This window comes from Oncorhynchus mykiss, chromosome 15, assembly GCF_057628025.1.
Source record: "Oncorhynchus mykiss isolate SJ-2025 chromosome 15, ASM5762802v1, whole genome shotgun sequence".
Classification (NCBI taxonomy): Eukaryota; Metazoa; Chordata; class Actinopteri; order Salmoniformes; family Salmonidae; genus Oncorhynchus; species Oncorhynchus mykiss.
The window spans coordinates 74,375,001-74,394,615 of NC_143036.1; the positions used below are offsets into that span (position 1 = coordinate 74,375,001).

The following is a 19,615-nucleotide window of genomic DNA, read 5'->3' on the forward strand; positions in this document are numbered from 1 at the left end:
GACTGTACAATACTGACCAACTACTGAGTGACTGACTGTACACTACTAACCAACTACTGAGTGACTGACTGTACACTACTAACCAACTACTGAGTGACTGACTGTAAACTACTGACCAACTACTGAGTGACTGACTGTACACTACTGACCAGCTACGGAGTGACTGAGTGTACACTACTGACCAGCTACGGAGTGACTGACTGTACACTACTGACCAGCTACGGAGTGACTGACTGTACACTACTGACCAACTACTGAGTGACTGACTGTACACTACTGACCAACTACTGAGTGACTGACTGTACATTACTGACCAACTACTGAGTGACTGAGTGACTGACTGTACACTACTGACCAACTACAGAGTGACTGACTGTACACTACTGACCAACTACTGTGTGACTGACTGTACACTACTGACCAACTACTGAGTGACTGACTGTACACTTCTGACCAACTACGGAGTGACTGACTGTACACTACTAACCAACTACTGAGTGACTGACTGTACACTACTGACCAACTACTGAGTGACTGACTGTACACTACTGACCAACTACTGAGTGACTGACTGTACACTACTGACCAACTGCTGAGTAACTGACTGTAACACAAGTTGGTACTCATACTGTGAATGAACTGGTGTCACGGAGATTTAAAATCCCTCAAAAGCCTACAGTCATAAACCAATCAATCAAAAGACCACACGACTGTAAATCTAACAGGAACAACTAGAACGTAATCACTAGAAACAGCACTTACTCCAGTAAATAGATTGGTACATAGTATCCCCACTCCATGATGCAGCATTGATGTAGGACAGAGGTGAAGACAAACTACAGCCATCCAGACAGGACAGGGTTAAGTTTCACACTCCTCCCTCCCCCCTCCTCTACTTTCTCCTCCTCCTCCTCTCCCCTCCTCCCCCTCTCTATCCCCTCCCCCTCCTCTCACTCCTTCAATCTCCCCTCCCCCTCCTCTCACCTCCTCCCCCTCCTCTCACCTCCTCTCTCCCCTCCTCCTCTCCTCCTCTCTCCCCTCCTCCTCTCTATCCCCTCGCCTCCCCTCCTCCTCTCCTCCCCTCCTCCTCTCACCTCCTTCTTTCTCCCTCCTCTCTCCCCTCCTCCTCTATATCCCCCCCTCCTCTCCCCTCCTCCTCTCCCCTCCCCTCCTTCTCTCTCCCCTCTCCTCCAGACTGCACCAGCCAAACTAAGCCCTGTGAGGGCCAGTGAGTACCAGCTAACGATATACAAAGGATCTATTCAGCCCAGCCTGACGTTTTAAAGGTGACAAGCATATTTACTCTCCCTCTGTGTTCAGGAGAAGTGTGTGTGTGTGTGTGTGTGTGTGTGTGTGTGTGTGTGTGTGAGTGTCTTGTTTTGTTTTGTTTGTGCCACAAGCTCAATACATTACCTTAACTACACAGCAGCATATTTCACTACTCTCCTCTATTAAAACCCACACTGCAGCTTAAAGAGAGAATGATAGAGAGAGAGAGAGAGAGAGAGAGAGAGAGAGAGAGAGAGACTGTAGAATGTCTCAGGATCTTCAGACAACATACTGTAGAATGTTTCAGGGTCTATAGACAACATACTGTAGAATGTTTCAGGGTCTATAGACAACATACTGTAGAATGTTTCAGGATCTTCAGACAACATACTGTATAATGTTTCAGGGTCTGTAGACAACATACTGTAGAATGTTTCAGGGTCTATAGACAACATACTGTATAATGTTTCAGGGTCTGTAGACAACATACTGTAGAATGTTTCAGGATCTTCAGACAACATAATGTAGAATGTTTCAGGGTCTATAGTAGAATGTTTCAGGATCTTCAGACAACATACTGTAGAATGTTTCAGGATCTTCAGACAACATACTGTATAATGTTTCAGGGTCTGTAGACAACATACTGTAGAATGTTTCAGGGTCTATAGACAACATACTGTATAATGTTTCAGGGTCTGTAGACAACATACTGTAGAATGTTTCAGGATCTTCAGACAACATAATGTAGAATGTTTCAGGGTCTATAGTAGAATGTTTCAGGATCTTCAGACAACATACTGTAGAATGTTTCAGGGTCTGTAGACAACATACTGTAGAATGTTTCAGGGTCTATAGACAACATACTGTAGAATGTTTCAGGGTATATAGACAACATACTGTATAATGTTTCAGGGTATATATACAACATACTGTAGAATGTTTCAGGGTATATAGACAACATACTGTAGAATGTTTCAGGGTATATAGACAACATACTGTAGAATGTTTCAGGGTATATAGACAACATACTGTATAATGTTTCAGGGTATATAGACAACATACTGTATAATGTTTCAGGGTATATATACAACATACTGTAGAATGTTTCAGGGTATATAGACAACATACTGTAGAATGTTTCAGGGTATATAGACAACATACTGTAGAATGTTTCAGGGTATATATACAACATACTGTAGAATGTTTCAGGGTATATATACAACATACTGTATAATGTTTCAGGGTCTGTAGACAACATACTGTAGAATGTTTCAGGGTCTATAGACAACATACTGTATAATGTTTCAGGGTCTGTAGACAACATACTGTAGAATGTTTCAGGATCTTCAGACAACATAATGTAGAATGTTTCAGGGTCTATAGTAGAATGTTTCAGGATCTTCAGACAACATACTGTAGAATGTTTCAGGGTCTATAGACAACATACTGTAGAATGTTTCAGGGTATATAGACAACATACTGTATAATGTTTCAGGGTATATATACAACATACTGTAGAATGTTTCAGGGTATATAGACAACATACTGTAGAATGTTTCAGGGTATATAGACAACATACTGTAGAATGTTTCAGGGTATATAGACAACATACTGTATAATGTTTCAGGGTATATATACAACATACTGTATAATGTTTCAGGGTATATAGACAACATACTGTAGAATGTTTCAGGGTATATAGACAACATACTGTAGAATGTTTCAGGGTATATAGACAACATACTGTATAATGTTTCAGGGTATATATACAACATACTGTAGAATGTTTCAGGGTATATAGACAACATACTGTAGAATGTTTCAGGGTATATAGACAACATACTGTATAATGTTTCAGGGTATATATACAACATACTGTAGAATGTTTCAGGGTATATAGACAACATACTGTATAATGTTTCAGGGTATATATACAACATACTGTAGAATGTTTCAGGGTATATAGACAACATACTGTAGAATGTTTCAGGGTATATAGACAACATACTGTATAATGTTTCAGGGTATATATACAACATACTGTAGAATGTTTCAGGGTATATAGACAACATACTGTAGAATGTTTCAGGGTATATAGACAACATACTGTATAATGTTTCAGGGTATATATACAACATACTGTAGAATGTTTCAGGGTATATAGACAACATACTGTAGAATGTTTCAGGGTATATACACAACATACTGTAGAATGTTTCAGGGTATATATACAACATACTGTAGAATGTTTCAGGGTATATAGACAACATACTGTAGAATGTTTCAGGGTATATATACAACATACTGTAGAATGTTTCAGGGTATATATACAACATACTGTAGAATGTTTCAGGGTATATAGACAACATACTGTAGAATGTTTCAGGGTATATATACAACATACTGTAGAATGTTTCAGGGTATATATACAACATACTGTATAATGTTTCAGGGTCTGTAGACAACATACTGTAGAATGTTTCAGGGTCTATAGACAACATACTGTATAATGTTTCAGGGTCTGTAGACAACATACTGTAGAATGTTTCAGGATCTTCAGACAACATAATGTAGAATGTTTCAGGGTCTATAGTAGAATGTTTCAGGATCTTCAGACAACATACTGTAGAATGTTTCAGGGTCTGTAGACAACATACTGTAGAATGTTTCAGGGTCTATAGACAACATACTGTAGAATGTTTCAGGGTATATAGACAACATACTGTATAATGTTTCAGGGTATATATACAACATACTGTAGAATGTTTCAGGGTATATAGACAACATACTGTAGAATGTTTCAGGGTATATAGACAACATACTGTAGAATGTTTCAGGGTATATAGACAACATACTGTATAATGTTTCAGGGTATATATACAACATACTGTATAATGTTTCAGGGTATATAGACAACATACTGTAGAATGTTTCAGGGTATATAGACAACATACTGTAGAATGTTTCAGGGTATATAGACAACATACTGTATAATGTTTCAGGGTATATATACAACATACTGTAGAATGTTTCAGGGTATATAGACAACATACTGTAGAATGTTTCAGGGTATATAGACAACATACTGTATAATGTTTCAGGGTATATATACAACATACTGTAGAATGTTTCAGGGTATATAGACAACATACTGTATAATGTTTCAGGGTATATATACAACATACTGTAGAATGTTTCAGGGTATATAGACAACATACTGTAGAATGTTTCAGGGTATATAGACAACATACTGTAGAATGTTTCAGGGTATATAGACAACATACTGTATAATGTTTCAGGGTATATATACAACATACTGTAGAATGTTTCAGGGTATATAGACAACATACTGTAGAATGTTTCAGGGTATATAGACAACATACTGTATAATGTTTCAGGGTATATATACAACATACTGTAGAATGTTTCAGGGTATATAGACAACATACTGTAGAATGTTTCAGGGTATATATACAACATACTGTAGAATGTTTCAGGGTATATATACAACATACTGTAGAATGTTTCAGGGTATATAGACAACATACTGTAGAATGTTTCAGGGTATATATACAACATACTGTAGAATGTTTCAGGGTATATATACAACATACTGTAGAATGTTTCAGGGTATATAGACAACATACTGTAGAATGTTTCAGGGTATATATACAACATACTGTAGAATGTTTCAGGGTATATAGACAACATACTGTATAATGTTTCAGGGTATATATACAACATACTGTATAATGTTTCAGGGTATATAGACAACATACTGTAGAATGTTTCAGGGTATATAGACAACATACTGTATAATGTTTCAGGGTATATAGACAACATACTGTATAATGTTTCAGGGTATATAGACAACATACTGTATAATGTTTCAGGGTATATAGACAACATACTGTATAATGTTTCAGGGTATATAGACAACATACTGTAGAATGTTTCAGGGTATATAGACAACATACTGTATAATGTTTCAGGGTATATAGACAACATACTGTAGAATGTTTCAGGGTATATAGACAACATACTGTAGAATGTTTCAGGGTATATAGACAACATACTGTATAATGTTTCAGGGTATATATACAACATACTGTAGAATGTTTCAGGGTATATAGACAACATACTGTAGAATGTTTCAGGGTATATATACAACATACTGTAGAATGTTTCAGGGTATATATACAACATACTGTAGAATGTTTCAGGGTATATAGACAACATACTGTAGAATGTTTCAGGGTATATATACAACATACTGTAGAATGTTTCAGGGTATATATACAACATACTGTAGAATGTTTCAGGGTATATAGACAACATACTGTAGAATGTTTCAGGGTATATATACAACATACTGTAGAATGTTTCAGGGTATATAGACAACATACTGTATAATGTTTCAGGGTATATATACAACATACTGTATAATGTTTCAGGGTATATAGACAACATACTGTAGAATGTTTCAGGGTATATAGACAACATACTGTATAATGTTTCAGGGTATATAGACAACATACTGTATAATGTTTCAGGGTATATAGACAACATACTGTATAATGTTTCAGGGTATATAGACAACATACTGTATAATGTTTCAGGGTATATATACAACATACTGTAGAATGTTTCAGGGTATATAGACAACATACTGTAGAATGTTTCAGGGTATATATACAACATACTGTAGAATGTTTCAGGGTATATAGACAACATACTGTAGAATGTTTCAGGGTATATAGACAACATACTGTAGAATGTTTCAGGGTATATATACAACATACTGTAGAATGTTTCAGGGTATATATACAACATACTGTAGAATGTTTCAGGGTATATAGACAACATACTGTATAATGTTTCAGGGTATATATACAACATACTGTATAATGTTTCAGGGTATATAGACAACATACTGTATAATGTTTCAGGGTATATATACAACATACTGTATAATGTTTCAGGGTATATAGACAACATACTGTATAATGTTTCAGGGTATATATACAACATACTGTAGAATGTTTCAGGGTATATATACAACATACTGTAGAATGTTTCAGGGTATATAGACAACATACTGTAGAATGTTTCAGGGTATATAGACAACATACTGTAGAATGTTTCAGGGTATATATACAACATACTGTATAATGTTTCAGGGTATATAGACAACATACTGTATAATGTTTCAGGGTATATATACAACATACTGTAGAATGTTTCAGGGTATATATACAACATACTGTAGAATGTTTCAGGGTATATAGACAACATACTGTATAATGTTTCAGGGTATATAGACAACATACTGTATAATGTTTCAGGGTATATAGACAACATACTGTATAATGTTTCAGGGTATATATACAACATACTGTATAATGTTTCAGGGTATATAGACAACATACTGTATAATGTTTCAGGGTATATATACAACATACTGTATAATGTTTCAGGGTATATATACAACATACTGTATAATGTTTCAGGGTATATATACAACATATAGGCTAAACTGTGTTTTCCAATATTGCATTTGTGATTTCATGAATATGAATATTTTTTGTAATTTAAATTTGACTGAGGCGCCGCTATTCAGCGGTTGCTGATGATAATTATCCCGCTTAAGGGATGAGTAGCGTCAAGAATTAACATTACCAACCTCAGCCTCCAAGACACACACACACACACACACACACACACACACACACACACACACACACACACACACACACACACACACACACACACACACACACACACACACACACACACACACAGCCTCCATGACGCTTCCGTCCCTCCCGCTGTCCTGGACGAGCCCCTGGAATGTGGTCTCATTTGAAATGTAATCAGGGAGACTTGTGTTTACGTCTTGGACTCTGACGGCGATTACAGATCATTTATCTTACTAATCGATGTATTTGTGTTGAATACGAGCCCTGTGCTGGACGAGCCCCTGGCTGTAGACCAACATCACCCATTAACCTGGTTAAGAATGTCTGTTTCTCTTTGATGTCACTACTCCTTCAACGCACGCACGCAGGCAGGCAGCCCACACACACACACACACACACACACACACACACACACACACACACACACACACACACACACACACACACACACACACACACACACACACACACACACACACACACACACACACACACACACACACACACACACACACACACACACACCTCAGTTGTTATGTTTAATATAAAGGCAGTTGAGAAGCTAATGAAGTATCCCTGACTCAACACATTCTCTGTAATGTGATTTAGTGGTGCTGGGTAAAAACTCACTGCTGTCTACACACCAGCTATACAGGGACACACCTGACATAGTTACAGGCCCTTCAGCCTTCAAACATTAACATCTGACATTTATGAAGTTCTTATTTGTCCCGGAAACTTCCCCCAGAGAGAGGGAGGGAGAAAGAGAGGGCGAGAGTAGACAGAAAGATATAGGGAGCGAGAGAGACACAGAGAGAAGGTGGAGAAAGAGAGAGACACAGAGATGGTGGAGAAAGAGAGACAGAGAGATGGTGGAGAAAGAGAGACAGAGAGATGGTGGAGAAAGAGAGAGACACAGAGAGAAGGTGGAGAAAGAGAGAGACACAGAGAGAAGGTGGAGAAAGAGAGAGACACAGAGATGGTGGAGAAAGAGAGACAGAGAGATGGTGGAGAAAGAGAGAGACAGACTGATGGTGGAGAAAGAGAGAGAGACACAGAGAGAAGGTGGAGAAAGAGAGAGACACAGAGAGAAGGTGGAGAAAGAGAGAGACACAGAGAGAAGGTGGAGAAAGAGAGAGACACAGAGAGAAGGTGGAGAAAGAGAGAGACAGAGAGAGATGGTGGAGAAAGAGAGAGACACAGAGAGAAGGTGGAGAAAGAGAGAGACACAGAGAGAAGGTGGAGAAAGAGAGAGACACAGAGAGAAGGTGGAGAAAGAGAGAGAAAGAGATGGTGGAGAAAGAGAGAGACACAGAGAGATGGTGGAGAGAGAGAGAGACAGAGAGATGGTGGAGAAAGAGAGAGACAGAGAGATGGTGGAGAAAGAGAGAGACAGAGAGAGATGGTGGAGAAAGAGAGAGACAGAGAGATGGTGGAGAAAGAGAGAGACACAGAGAGAAGGTGGAGAAAGAAAGAGACAGAGAGAGAAGGTGGAGAAAGAGAGAGACAGAGAGAGATGGTGGAGAAAGAGAGACACAGAGAGAAGGTGGAGAAAGAGAGAGACACAGAGAGAAGGTGGAGAAAGAGAGAGACAGAGAGATGGTGGAGAAAGAGAGAGAGAGATGGTGGAGAAAGAGAGAGAGGGGCAACATGGAGAAAGAGAGAGACACAGAGAGATGGTGGAGAAAGAGAGAGACACAGAGACAGAAAGAGAGAGAGACAGAAGACCCAACTAAATCCTGAGAAAACAAAAAGATAATTACTTGACACATTGGAAAGAATTTACCAAAAAACAGAGCAAGCTGGAATGCTACTTGGCAGAATACCTGACCACTGTGACTGGCCCAAAATTAAGGAAAGCTTTGACTATGTACAGACTCAGTGAGCAGAGCCTTGCTATTGAGAAAGGCCGCCGTAGGCAGACATGGCTCTCAAGAGAAGACAGGCTATGTGCCCACTGCCCACAAAATGAGGTGGAAACTGAGCTGCACTTCCTAACCTCCTGTCCAATGTATGACCATATTAGAGACACATATTTCCCTCAGATTACACAGACACACAAAGAATTACAAAACAAATCCAATTTTGATAAACTCCCATATCTACTGGGTGAAATACCACAGTGTGACATCACAGCAGCAAGATGTGACCTGTTGCCACGAGAAAAGGTCAACCAGTGAAGAACAAACACCATTGTAAATACAACCCATATTTATGCTTATTTATTTTCCCTTTTGCACATTGAAATGTGTTTATTCCTTTGAAACTTGTGAGTGTAATGTTTACTGTTCATTTGTTGTTCATTTCACCTTTGTTTATCCATTTCACTTCCTTTGACAATGTAAACACATTTCCCATGCCAATAAACCCCCTTGAATTGACTTGAGAGACACAGAGAGAGAGAAACAGAGAGAGAGGGAGAGAAACAGAGAGAGAGGGAGAGAGAGAGAGAGAGAAACAGAGAGAGAGGGAGAGGGAGAGAAACAGAGAGAGAGGGAGAGAGAGAGAGAGAGAAACAGAGAGAGAGGGAGAGGGAGAGAAACAGAGAGAGAGGGAGAGGGAGAGAAACAGAGAGAGAGGGAGAGAGAGAGAGAGAGAGAAACAGAGAAACAGGAAGAGACAGAGAGAGACACAGAGACACAGAGAGAGGGAGAGAGAGAGATAGGCCATATTGATATCATTTTAATGTAGGCCTTATTGGGGAGATAGGCCATGTTGATATCATTTTAATGTAGGCCTTATTGGGGAGATAGGCCATGTTGATATCACATGTTGATATCATTTTAACGTAGGCCTTATTGGGGAGATAGGCCATGTTGATATCATTTTAACGTAGGCCTTATTGGGGAGATAGGCCATGTTGATATCATTTTAATGTAGGCCTTATTGGGGAGATAGGCCATGGTGATATCATTTTAATGTAGGCCTTATTGGGGAGATAGGCCATGGTGATATCATTTTAATGTAGGCCTTATTGGGGAGATAGGCCATGTTGAGATGTTCATATTGAAACATGTAAGTTCCTAACTTGTTTGACAAAATTCGTACAGATTTTCTGAGGGGACCCTACATGGGGCCCCGACCCCAAGATTGGTAACCACTGTACTAACCCCTCTCTCTGTGTTTGCTTCCTCCTGCATGCATTGCAGCCTCACCACTGAGCACCATATCACTGTCTCAGTAGCCTACCTTCTGTAAAGAAAGTATTTTTCTGCTCCGTTCAACACTCGCTTCTCACTTCATCCTTCTGGTTCAGTAATACCAGCCAGAGCACTTCAACACTACGATACTAGAAGTCTCTGTCGGCAGCTAGCCACCTACCTGAGTGACATATCTATTAGCAACTATGTACCAATTGTGCACTCGTGAGTCGTTTTTTTTTTGTTTGTTTGGGTGGGTGTCTGTAGACACGGAAGGAGTCACTGGACAGTTTTAAAATTGCCGCAAACACACTGTCAGCAGCCTCTAGTTGCCTAGTTGAGCCGACTGGACGCTTCGCTAGTTCAGTTCACGTCTCAGTCCTGTGGAGGGCGGAGTTAGCCGCTGGACTCTGGGGAACCAATCAGGAGGAGGCAGGAGAACGTAACGAACAAAGCACTGTTTGTGACTCCGCTCGTTCTCAAAGAGGCCGGCGCGATGACAACTCAGTCCGATCAACAACATAAGTGTTCTGAGCTTTGATCAACGCTGGGAGCAATATTTACATGTTGACCTGTAATGGATTTGATTTATTATGGACAAAATATATGTGTCTGTGTGTCTGTGTCTGTGTGTGTCTGTGTGTCTGTGGTGTGTGTGTCTGTGTGTCTGTGTCTGTGTCTGTGTGTCTGTGGTGTGTGTGTCTGTGTGTCTGTGTCTGTGTGTCTGTGTCTGTGTGTCTGTGTGTCTGTGTCTGTGTGTCTGTGTCGGTGTCTGTGTGTCTGTCTGTGTCTGTGTGTCTGTGTGTGTGTGTCTGTGTCTGTGTCTGTGGTGTGTGTGTGTGTGTCTGTGTGTGCACGGAGAGAGGGGCAGTGACTTGTGGTCTCTCACCTCCTAAAGGAATGGGTGCGTTCTTCCATCCGAGGTGAGGGGTCAAAGGTGAGGGGTGGGGGTCAGAGACTGAACTTGACCTAGGGACCGGTGTCCAGCCAGCATCTTTCACAAACAACAAGAAAGCACACCAGTCACAGTTCAGAACATGCTCTATCCATAGAGATGGTTAGAGGACTCAACGTGGATATAACCTGTTTTAACACAGACAGTTCAGAACATGCTCTATCCATAGAGTTGGTTAGAGGACTCAACGTGGATATAACCTGTTTTAACACAGACATTTCTTTACATCAACTCTTATTGCAAAATTATTCTGTTTTTTCACACATTGTATTAAACCTTTCCTATTAATGCCTTCCCATAGTCGCCTCATCTCAACTCTGATTCATACACTTCACACTTCTATGTACATATGACTTCATACAACAATAACCCACAGGGGGCAAACATGTACCAAGGCCTCTTCCCCTGTTGCACTACCATTCACCCAGCACTGCAAGAGGAAAACAAACTACCACGTCACAGTAGGGATCTAACAGTTGGTTAGCGTGTGACGCTGTCAGAGATCCAACAGTTGGTTAGTGTGCGACGCTGTCAGAGATCCAACAGTTGGTTAGCGTGTGACGCTGTCAGATATCCAACAGTTGGTTAGCGTGTGACGCTGTCAGAGATCCAACAGTTGGTTAGCGTGCGACGCTCTCAGAGATCCAACAGTTGGTTAGCGTGCGACGCTCTCAGAGATCCAACAGTTGGTTAGCGTGCGACGCTCTCAGAGAACCAACAGTTGGTTAGCGTGCGACGCTCTCAGATATGCAACAGTTGGTTAGCGTGCGACGCTCGCAGAGATCCAACAGTTGGTTAGCGTGCGACGCTCTCAGAGATCCAACAGTTGGTTAGCGTGTGACGCTGTCAGAGATCCAACAGTTGGTTAGCGTGTGACGCTGTCAGAGATCCAACAGTTGGTTAGCGTGTGACGCTGTCAGAGATCCAACAGTTGGTTAGCGTGCGACGCTCTCAGAGATCCAACAGTTGGTTAGCGTGCAACGCTCTCAGAGAACCAACAGTTGGTTAGCGTGCGACGCTCTCAGATATGCAAGTTGGTTAGCGTGTGACGCTCTCAGATATCCAACAGTCGGTTAGCGTGCGACTCTCTCAGAGATCCAACAGTTGGTTAGCGTGCGACGCTCTCAGAGATCCAACAGTTGGTTAGCGTGCGACGCTCTCAGAGATCCAACAGTTGGTTAGCGTGCGACTCTCTCAGAGATCCAACAGTTGGTTAGCGTGCAACGCTCTCAGAGATCCAACAGTTGGTTAGCGTGCGACTCTCTCAGAGATCCAACAGTTGGTTAGCGTGCGACGCTCTCAGATATCCAACAGATGGTTAGCGTGCGACTCTCTCAGAGATCCAACAGTTGGTTAGTGTGCAACGCTCTCAGAGATCCAACAGTTGGTTAGCGTGCGACTCTCTCAGAGATCCAACAGTTGGTTAGCGTGTGACGCTCTCAGAGATCCAACAGTTGGTTAGCGTGCGACGCTCTCAGATATCCAACAGTTGGTTAGCTTGTGACGCTGTCAGAGATCCAACAGTTGGTTAGCGTGTGACGCTGTCAGAGATCCAACAGTTGGTTAGCGTGCGACGCTCTCAGAGATCCAACAGTTGGTTAGCGTGCGACGCTCTCAGATATCCAACAGTTGGTTAGCTTGTGACGCTGTCAGAGATCCAACAGTTGGTTAGCGTGTGACGCTGTCAGAGATCCAACAGTTGGTTAGCGTGCGACGCTCTCAGATATCCAACAGTTGGTTAGCGTGCGACGCTCTCAGATATCCAACAGTTGGTTAGCGTGCGACGCTCTCAGATATCCAACAGTTGGTTAGCGTGTGACGCTGTCAGAGATCCAACAGTTGGTTAGCGTGCGACGCTCTCCTCCTCTCCTCTTTGTTTCTCCTCAGTTGTAATCTGTGTTCCGTGACTGTGTGTGTTTTGGGTTGTTGTGCCCAGTCCCCCAACACAGCCCCCCACACAGACTGAACTGGGTTCAAAAGGCTATGATGCAGAATGATTGATACCCCACTGAGAGACAGGAGTAGCGTGTGTCTCTGTCGACTAGATCAAAGAACTGAGGTCAACAAGTCCATTGAAATAAAGGGGCCATTCTACTATGGCTGATGGCACATAGAAACATGTTTAAGTCGTGGTTTACTCAGAGATTTGGACTTTACATTCTCAGAGACTCAAAGCTAGTGTCTGACACTACAACATTAGCTACACTACTTTCAGAGGCATCAGGCGTTTTACATAATAGACTTAAATCCAGTCTTCTAGTTGACCGTCCGTCTGTTTCTCATCACAGTGGAGGTCATAGAGAGCCTGGAATGCAGGGCCAACCAAAATGTTTGGAGATCAAACCAGAGACATCAATATATTCCAAGGCAGACAGAGAGAGGGGGGGGGGGGGACAGGGTGCATCCTGGGTACCTTCTGACGGATGCCAGAGAGGTGGCAGCTCAGCACTCCTACCCAATAAAATATTATAATTAAATGAATAGGGGTGTAGTCACCACACACACACACACACTGTAGTGAGACACTTGATTCTCTTCCATGAAACTCCCTAAAGAGGTGCTTGAGATCCTCCGCATAAAACAGACGACGGGTCCTCATGAACAAGTCTAGCCGAGGTAGCCGAGGAGGTGCCCGACTCAAACCTCAAAACATCACACGTGCTTGATGTTTCTATATTCTCAACCCTTCATGTTTCAGACAGTAATCACACCCAATGAACTGAACCATCAGAATAAGTCAGAGAATGTTTCAACAGAATCTAAAACAGAAGATTGTATCTCTACTGTAACTATAGGGAGGGGGCTAACTACATATGCTGTTAATTTGTTCACAATGTTCTTGCTAAAAAATATGGGCAATGTATAGTAAATCATTTATGTAGAACTTAATTCAATATGATTGCATTGGCCAAGTTACTAGAATGACTCTGCTAAGACTCAACTCTGCTCCAGGAAGTGTTCTGATGTTCCTGGCCTCTCTCCTGTCACCTGTCTGGCTACTGGCTACAGCCCCTGTTCCACCTGCCACTCTGGGCCAATGGCCAGTCAGAAGTCAGACTTGGCCGCGGTCCCAGGCTCTAGTCCTGGACACCACATCACACAGTCACAGCTGACAGAACAGCCGAAAGGCACACAGCAGCTTTACAGCCAATCCCCTGCTTAAAGTCTGCTGCTCTACTCTGCAATTCCACAGGTTTCCATCCAACCTCTCTGGTACCAGGAACAAACCCTGGTATGGAGATGTAATCTGGGCTGCGGCTGCTCCCTCTCATCTCTGGCTCTGCTCTAGGATTCTCTGCCTCTTGACTTCCTTTCTCTATTGTTCTCTCTCTCACTCTAGTCTTCCCCTCTCTCATCTCGCTCTCTACCTCCCCCTTCTCTCCACCTGGTCTCTAGTAGTAACATGAGTGGGCTCCCTGCCATCACCACTGTGTAAATAGATAGCAGGAAGTTCCCCAATTGAAAACTAACCCTGATCCAAGATAATGCAGGAGGACACCCAACACTAACTCACTCATCCCAGTCACACTGACTGGCACCAGGGCAACACTCAGTCCTGACCATTACTACCCAAAGCACCCAACATAATAATAATAATGAGCTAGTGTTAGTGCCGTGTTATTTCCAACCGAGCATGCAGCCTGCAGGTAAAACAGTTTGAAAAAGTAGGAAATAAAAGTGACAATTCTAATTCCATCAGAGTTCCTGAACTTTGTCTCCACCTGCTGGTTACAGTCTGCCACTGCAGGGGTGGACAGGTAATGCATAAATCAACATAAATCAGGTCAAGAGGAAGGATGATAACTTCTATAAACTTATCAAACTCACATTAAAAAGGACAACCATATCCCAATAAGCAAAAGGCCATTGAAAATACATATTTCACAACTATTTTTCAGACATTGACATCAGGTACATTTTAGGTGATGAAAATATGAAAATTCCGGACATTGAAAATAACCAATTTTCTGGACGTTGAAATCAGGTGCATTTGAAAATACTTATTTTTCGATAATTGATTCCATGGCCAAATTCCAACTGATATACATTCTCAATTATAATAAGTAAGAATTATATTACAGTTAACACAAGACTTGTCTGAAGGGCCCATGGTACCAGTTGAAAAAATGAACGGAGGTATGGAGACTGTTTACTGACAAAAATAAGGGGTTAAATACATGTAAAATCCTGATCTTTCATATATCTCTCAGATATTGGACAGACACTTCAGAACAAACGTCCTTTTGATCTGTTGTTCCATGTAGTGAATCTGTTATTCGAGGCATTTGAATATGCTAATAGCAGTAAGGTCCCCCCAAAAATTCATCCAATCATGTTCTGTTTTTTTTTATTCTTCAAGGGGTCTTAAAATTCAAAAATCAAACAGCCAAATGATCCTTAGTAGAACCCCCACCCTCTGGCTTAGACAGGTTTTAATAGGAAAGAGGAACCAATTGTAGATCGCAACCAAATATTTATCTATCACATGCAGTAAGTTCCTCTGGATAAGAGCGTCTGCTGAATGACCAAAATGTAAATGTAAAAAACAAAAACACTTGCAAAGCATGCTGGATATTATTCTAATGAGCTCCGCCCCCAAACAAGTAAACATTTGGCCGGTGCGGACCAGATCCAAATCTGAACGAATCATAGACGTCTAGGCTGTTTCACAAGTTTGATCATCACAGTTCAGTACGGCACAGTTTAGCACAGTAGAGTACAGTAGTTTTATTCAGTCGAGTACAATACAGTAGAGTTTAATTAGAGTAGAGTACAGTAATTCAGTACATTAGAGTAAAGTATAGTTTAATTCAGTACAATACATTTGAATTCAGTAGAGTATAGTTTAATTCAGTAGAGTATAGTTTAATTCAGTAGAGTATAGTTTAATTCAGTACAGTATAGTTTAATTCAGTAGAGTATAGTTTAATTCAGTACAGTATAGTTTAATTCAGTAGAGTATAGTTTAATTCAGTAGAGTACACAATACTTTACTTTTCTGTACTAAGTTACTGTACACTGCTGTCCAAACCTGTGAAACATAGATGTCTATGATTGGTTTAGATTTTGTCCGGACCAAAATTCAACATCCCTGGGGGATGAAATTTAAAAAAATTATAATAATTAAAGACTGAGGACCAAAAAGAGATGTCCAAAAGACATCAAAACGCTTACTGGGATGCTGTTTTAAGGGCAGTGGGGATACAGTCCTAACAGTCATATTATGCCAATAAGTCCCTCCAATGATCTACTCTACTTGACCTATACAGGTGCTCGTGCTCACATAACCTATAGCATACACATTCACTAAGTTTAATTCTCATTGATGACATGGCAGTATTGATCAATCCAGATCGGAGATCTACCTGTGTCCCCCATATAAAAAGCTACTGTCCATCTTGACTGTCTCCCAAACAAAATCAACGATAACCACAAACATTCATCCCACCACTCAAAAATCACAAACCACCACTCCCCTTCCAGTATCCTGAAGAATAAGTTTCCATCCCCTACTTTCTCATTTTAATCAAGGACCCTTACCATGAACCGGGTTGGCAGTTGGTATCTTCTACCCAACCCTTCCCTTTAAACCTAAACCAGGTTAATATCCTCTACCCAACCCTTCCCTTTAAACCAGGTTAATATCCTCTACCCAACCCTTCCCTTTAAACCTAAACCAGGTTAATATCCTCTACACAACCCTTCCCTTTAAACCTAAACCAGGTTAATATCCTCTACCCAACCCTTCCCTTTAAACCTAAACCAGGTTAATATCCTCTACCCAACCCTTCCCTTTAAACCTAAACCAGGTTAATATCCTCTACCCAACCCTTCCCTTTAAACCTAAACCAGGTTAATATCCTCTACCCAACCCTTCCCCTTGAACCAGGTTAATATCCTCTACCCAACCCTTCCCTTTAAACCAGGTTAATATCCTCTACCCAACCCTTCCCTTTAAACCTAAACCAGGTTAATATCCTCTACCCAACCCTTCCCCTTGAACCAGGTTAATATCCTCTACCCAACCCTTCCCTTTAAACCAGGTTAATATCCTCTACCCAACCCTTCCCCTTGAACCAGGTTAATATCCTCTACCCAACACTTCCCTTTAAACCAGGTTAATATCCTCTACCCAACACTTCCCCTTGAACCAGGTTAATATCCTCTATCAATCCCTCTATTTTATTTGATTTTTTTTACTTTTACTTCTTTACATTTTTTTTATCCATTAAAGTTTGTTTTAATCAAATCAAGTCGAAGTTTAAAAAATGAGAACTCCATCACCCTTGTACCGTTAACTTGCCAAACCTGACCTTCACCATACATGCAGAAGAGGGATAGAAGAGGGTGTGAAGCCATGAGGTGTCCCTGCCAGTCCCAGAGCTCTCAACTGTCTCCCTACTCCATTAGTCTCTGTCATCCAACACGTTTAGATTGTTGTTTTTTGTTGACATTTTGACAGTATATCAATATGTCCCCTCTAAAAGATACAAAGGACAAGGTCAAAGGACATACGGGGTTGCCCGCGTCTCTGAAACCGCCAACGTCTCACCTCTCTCCGAAACGCTGCAGACGCACACCTAAAACCAATCCCGGAGACAGTCTGGACAGCCTATGCTACTGCTCTGGTGTTGCATCGCTATTTCGGTATATATTCTATCTATTTATAACAAGGCACGGTATCATTCGAAAACATATCATGGCTACAGACGGAGTTGACAACCACCACTAACGTTAGGCAAATCAAGTCAATAAGCTACACAGCGGACGTTTATAAAAGGTACCCACGTGTATGGTCGCTGTCTTCCTCTGGCGGTGCGCTACAACATGCCACAAAGATAATATGTAGGCGCTCCAACACGCACTGAAAAATTATATCAAAATCTGTGTTTCAATCCTTCTTGGTTTATAGAAAGTTTCAAAGGTAGACAGTAAAACTGAACCTGTCCCGAAAGGGTCCTTGTCTGTCTGAGTATGCCAGTGGAGTACGGATGTGTAAACGGAGCCGACTCCGAGGATGTCACGACTCGTGGATGTTTCCTCTTGTTGACTTGAGTTCGCAGCGCCAGCTGCTACTGTATCTAGTCGAGTCCGCGTAACACAAGCGTCTGCAAGTGTGTGTGGAATGTGTGTAGACTAGAGTGTGTGTGTTTGTGCGCGCACCGTAGTATTTCCACCGGTCTGTCTGTGCTGAGAGTGCATGGAGAAACTGCTAAATGAGAGACTGTCCCACGCTATGAGTTCTGGAGCTGTGCCAGTGCCAAGATGAGTTAGTACACAACCGGTTTTAAATCTGCAGTCTGTGGCGCCTCCGAACAACAATGTATAATGTTTAATTCATTTAAAACCAAAGCATTCAGTCTAATGATCCCCATAAAGCTATAAAGACAATCCTGTACATTATACTAAGTGCTCATTAAAGAGAAAGCAGTGATTCAGCTGTGCACTCTCTGGACAAAATGCTGGTGATCAGCACGTTTTCAGATCCACTATCCAATCCCCACCTAATCCAACATCAATGGATTTGTCAAAGCACCACTGAGGATCTTCACAGAACCTATACATTTTTACACCACTGAGGATCTTCACAGAACCTAGATATTTTTACACCACTGAGGATCTTCACAGAACCTAGATATTTTACACCACTGAGGATCTTCACAGAACCTAGATATTTTACACCACTGAGGATCTTCACAGAGCCTAGATATTTGACACCACTGAGGATCTTCACAGAACCTAGATATTTGACAGACATTTCAGTCCCACTGTTGCTTGCAGTTTGTGAAGAGACTGCATGAAGAGTTTTTGGAAGATCTCCCCAAAACAAACCTCTTAGAAGAAGAAACCACATCAGAGAATCAACCAACCTTTGATTGTCCATCATCCTTCTGGAAGATATTTGAGGTATTTTGACGATGATGATCAGCAACCTGCTGTTCTGTTTGACTTCTATAGTACCAAGTGTTTTGAGAATGTCACATGGCAAAGTCCAACTCCCAAGGTCAGGAATATCTGCCTTTACAATGCTGGGGCCATAAAAATAATAACAGTAAGGTAGCTGGGGAACATAGAGCATGAGAAAGTTCTCTCTCTCTCTCCCTCTCTGGTTTAATGTGTAGCTTGTTGAGGAGCCAGAGTCATAAATGCCTGATGCTGTGGTGAGAGAATGTTTGTTTAGGGTCATGGAACTAACATTAAGGCCCAGAGAATGGCATGTGTCCAAACACATCCTCATTCAACCAATACTAGTATATACAATACCATACCGTGTAGAAAGGTTGATTCTAAAAGTACACAATTACAATTTTACTGGTTTATATATATATATATATATATATATATATATATATATATATACACACACATACACATACACAGTATATAGCATTTCATCATTAGGGACAGGAGCTTTTCCGGGCTAGAGGTAACCTCCTGGCCTTGTGCATGGAATACCAGCATGCAGTATGTTGGGGGAAGTTAGGAATATTTAACCACACTTTGTCTCTTCATGCCAAGTACTTTATTTTATGTTTGACCCTGATGATCCA

General features: G+C 41.3%; 1 protein-coding gene across 4 annotated transcripts in view; it reads right to left on the reverse strand.

Annotated features, from left to right (window-relative positions):
* Positions 1-19,279, reverse strand: part of LOC149978188 (proline-rich protein 5-like) — a 58,190-nt gene extending 38,911 nt beyond the window's left edge. Inside the window, exons 1-2 of one of the 4 annotated variants that reach the window (XM_090201179.1) lie at positions 18,935-19,208; positions 10,998-11,102 (exon numbers count right to left, since the gene is read on the reverse strand). In XM_090201179.1, coding sequence (XP_090057305.1) covers positions 10,998-11,026 — 29 coding nt within the window. In that variant the 5' untranslated portion in view covers positions 11,027-11,102; positions 18,935-19,208. Of the gene's footprint in view, positions 1-10,997; positions 11,103-17,852; positions 18,497-18,934 lie in introns of those variants that run through there. The other 3 variants (XM_090201180.1, XM_090201178.1, XM_090201182.1) reach the window with 3 other exon arrangements.
* Between the last annotated feature and the right edge of the window lie 336 nt (positions 19,280-19,615).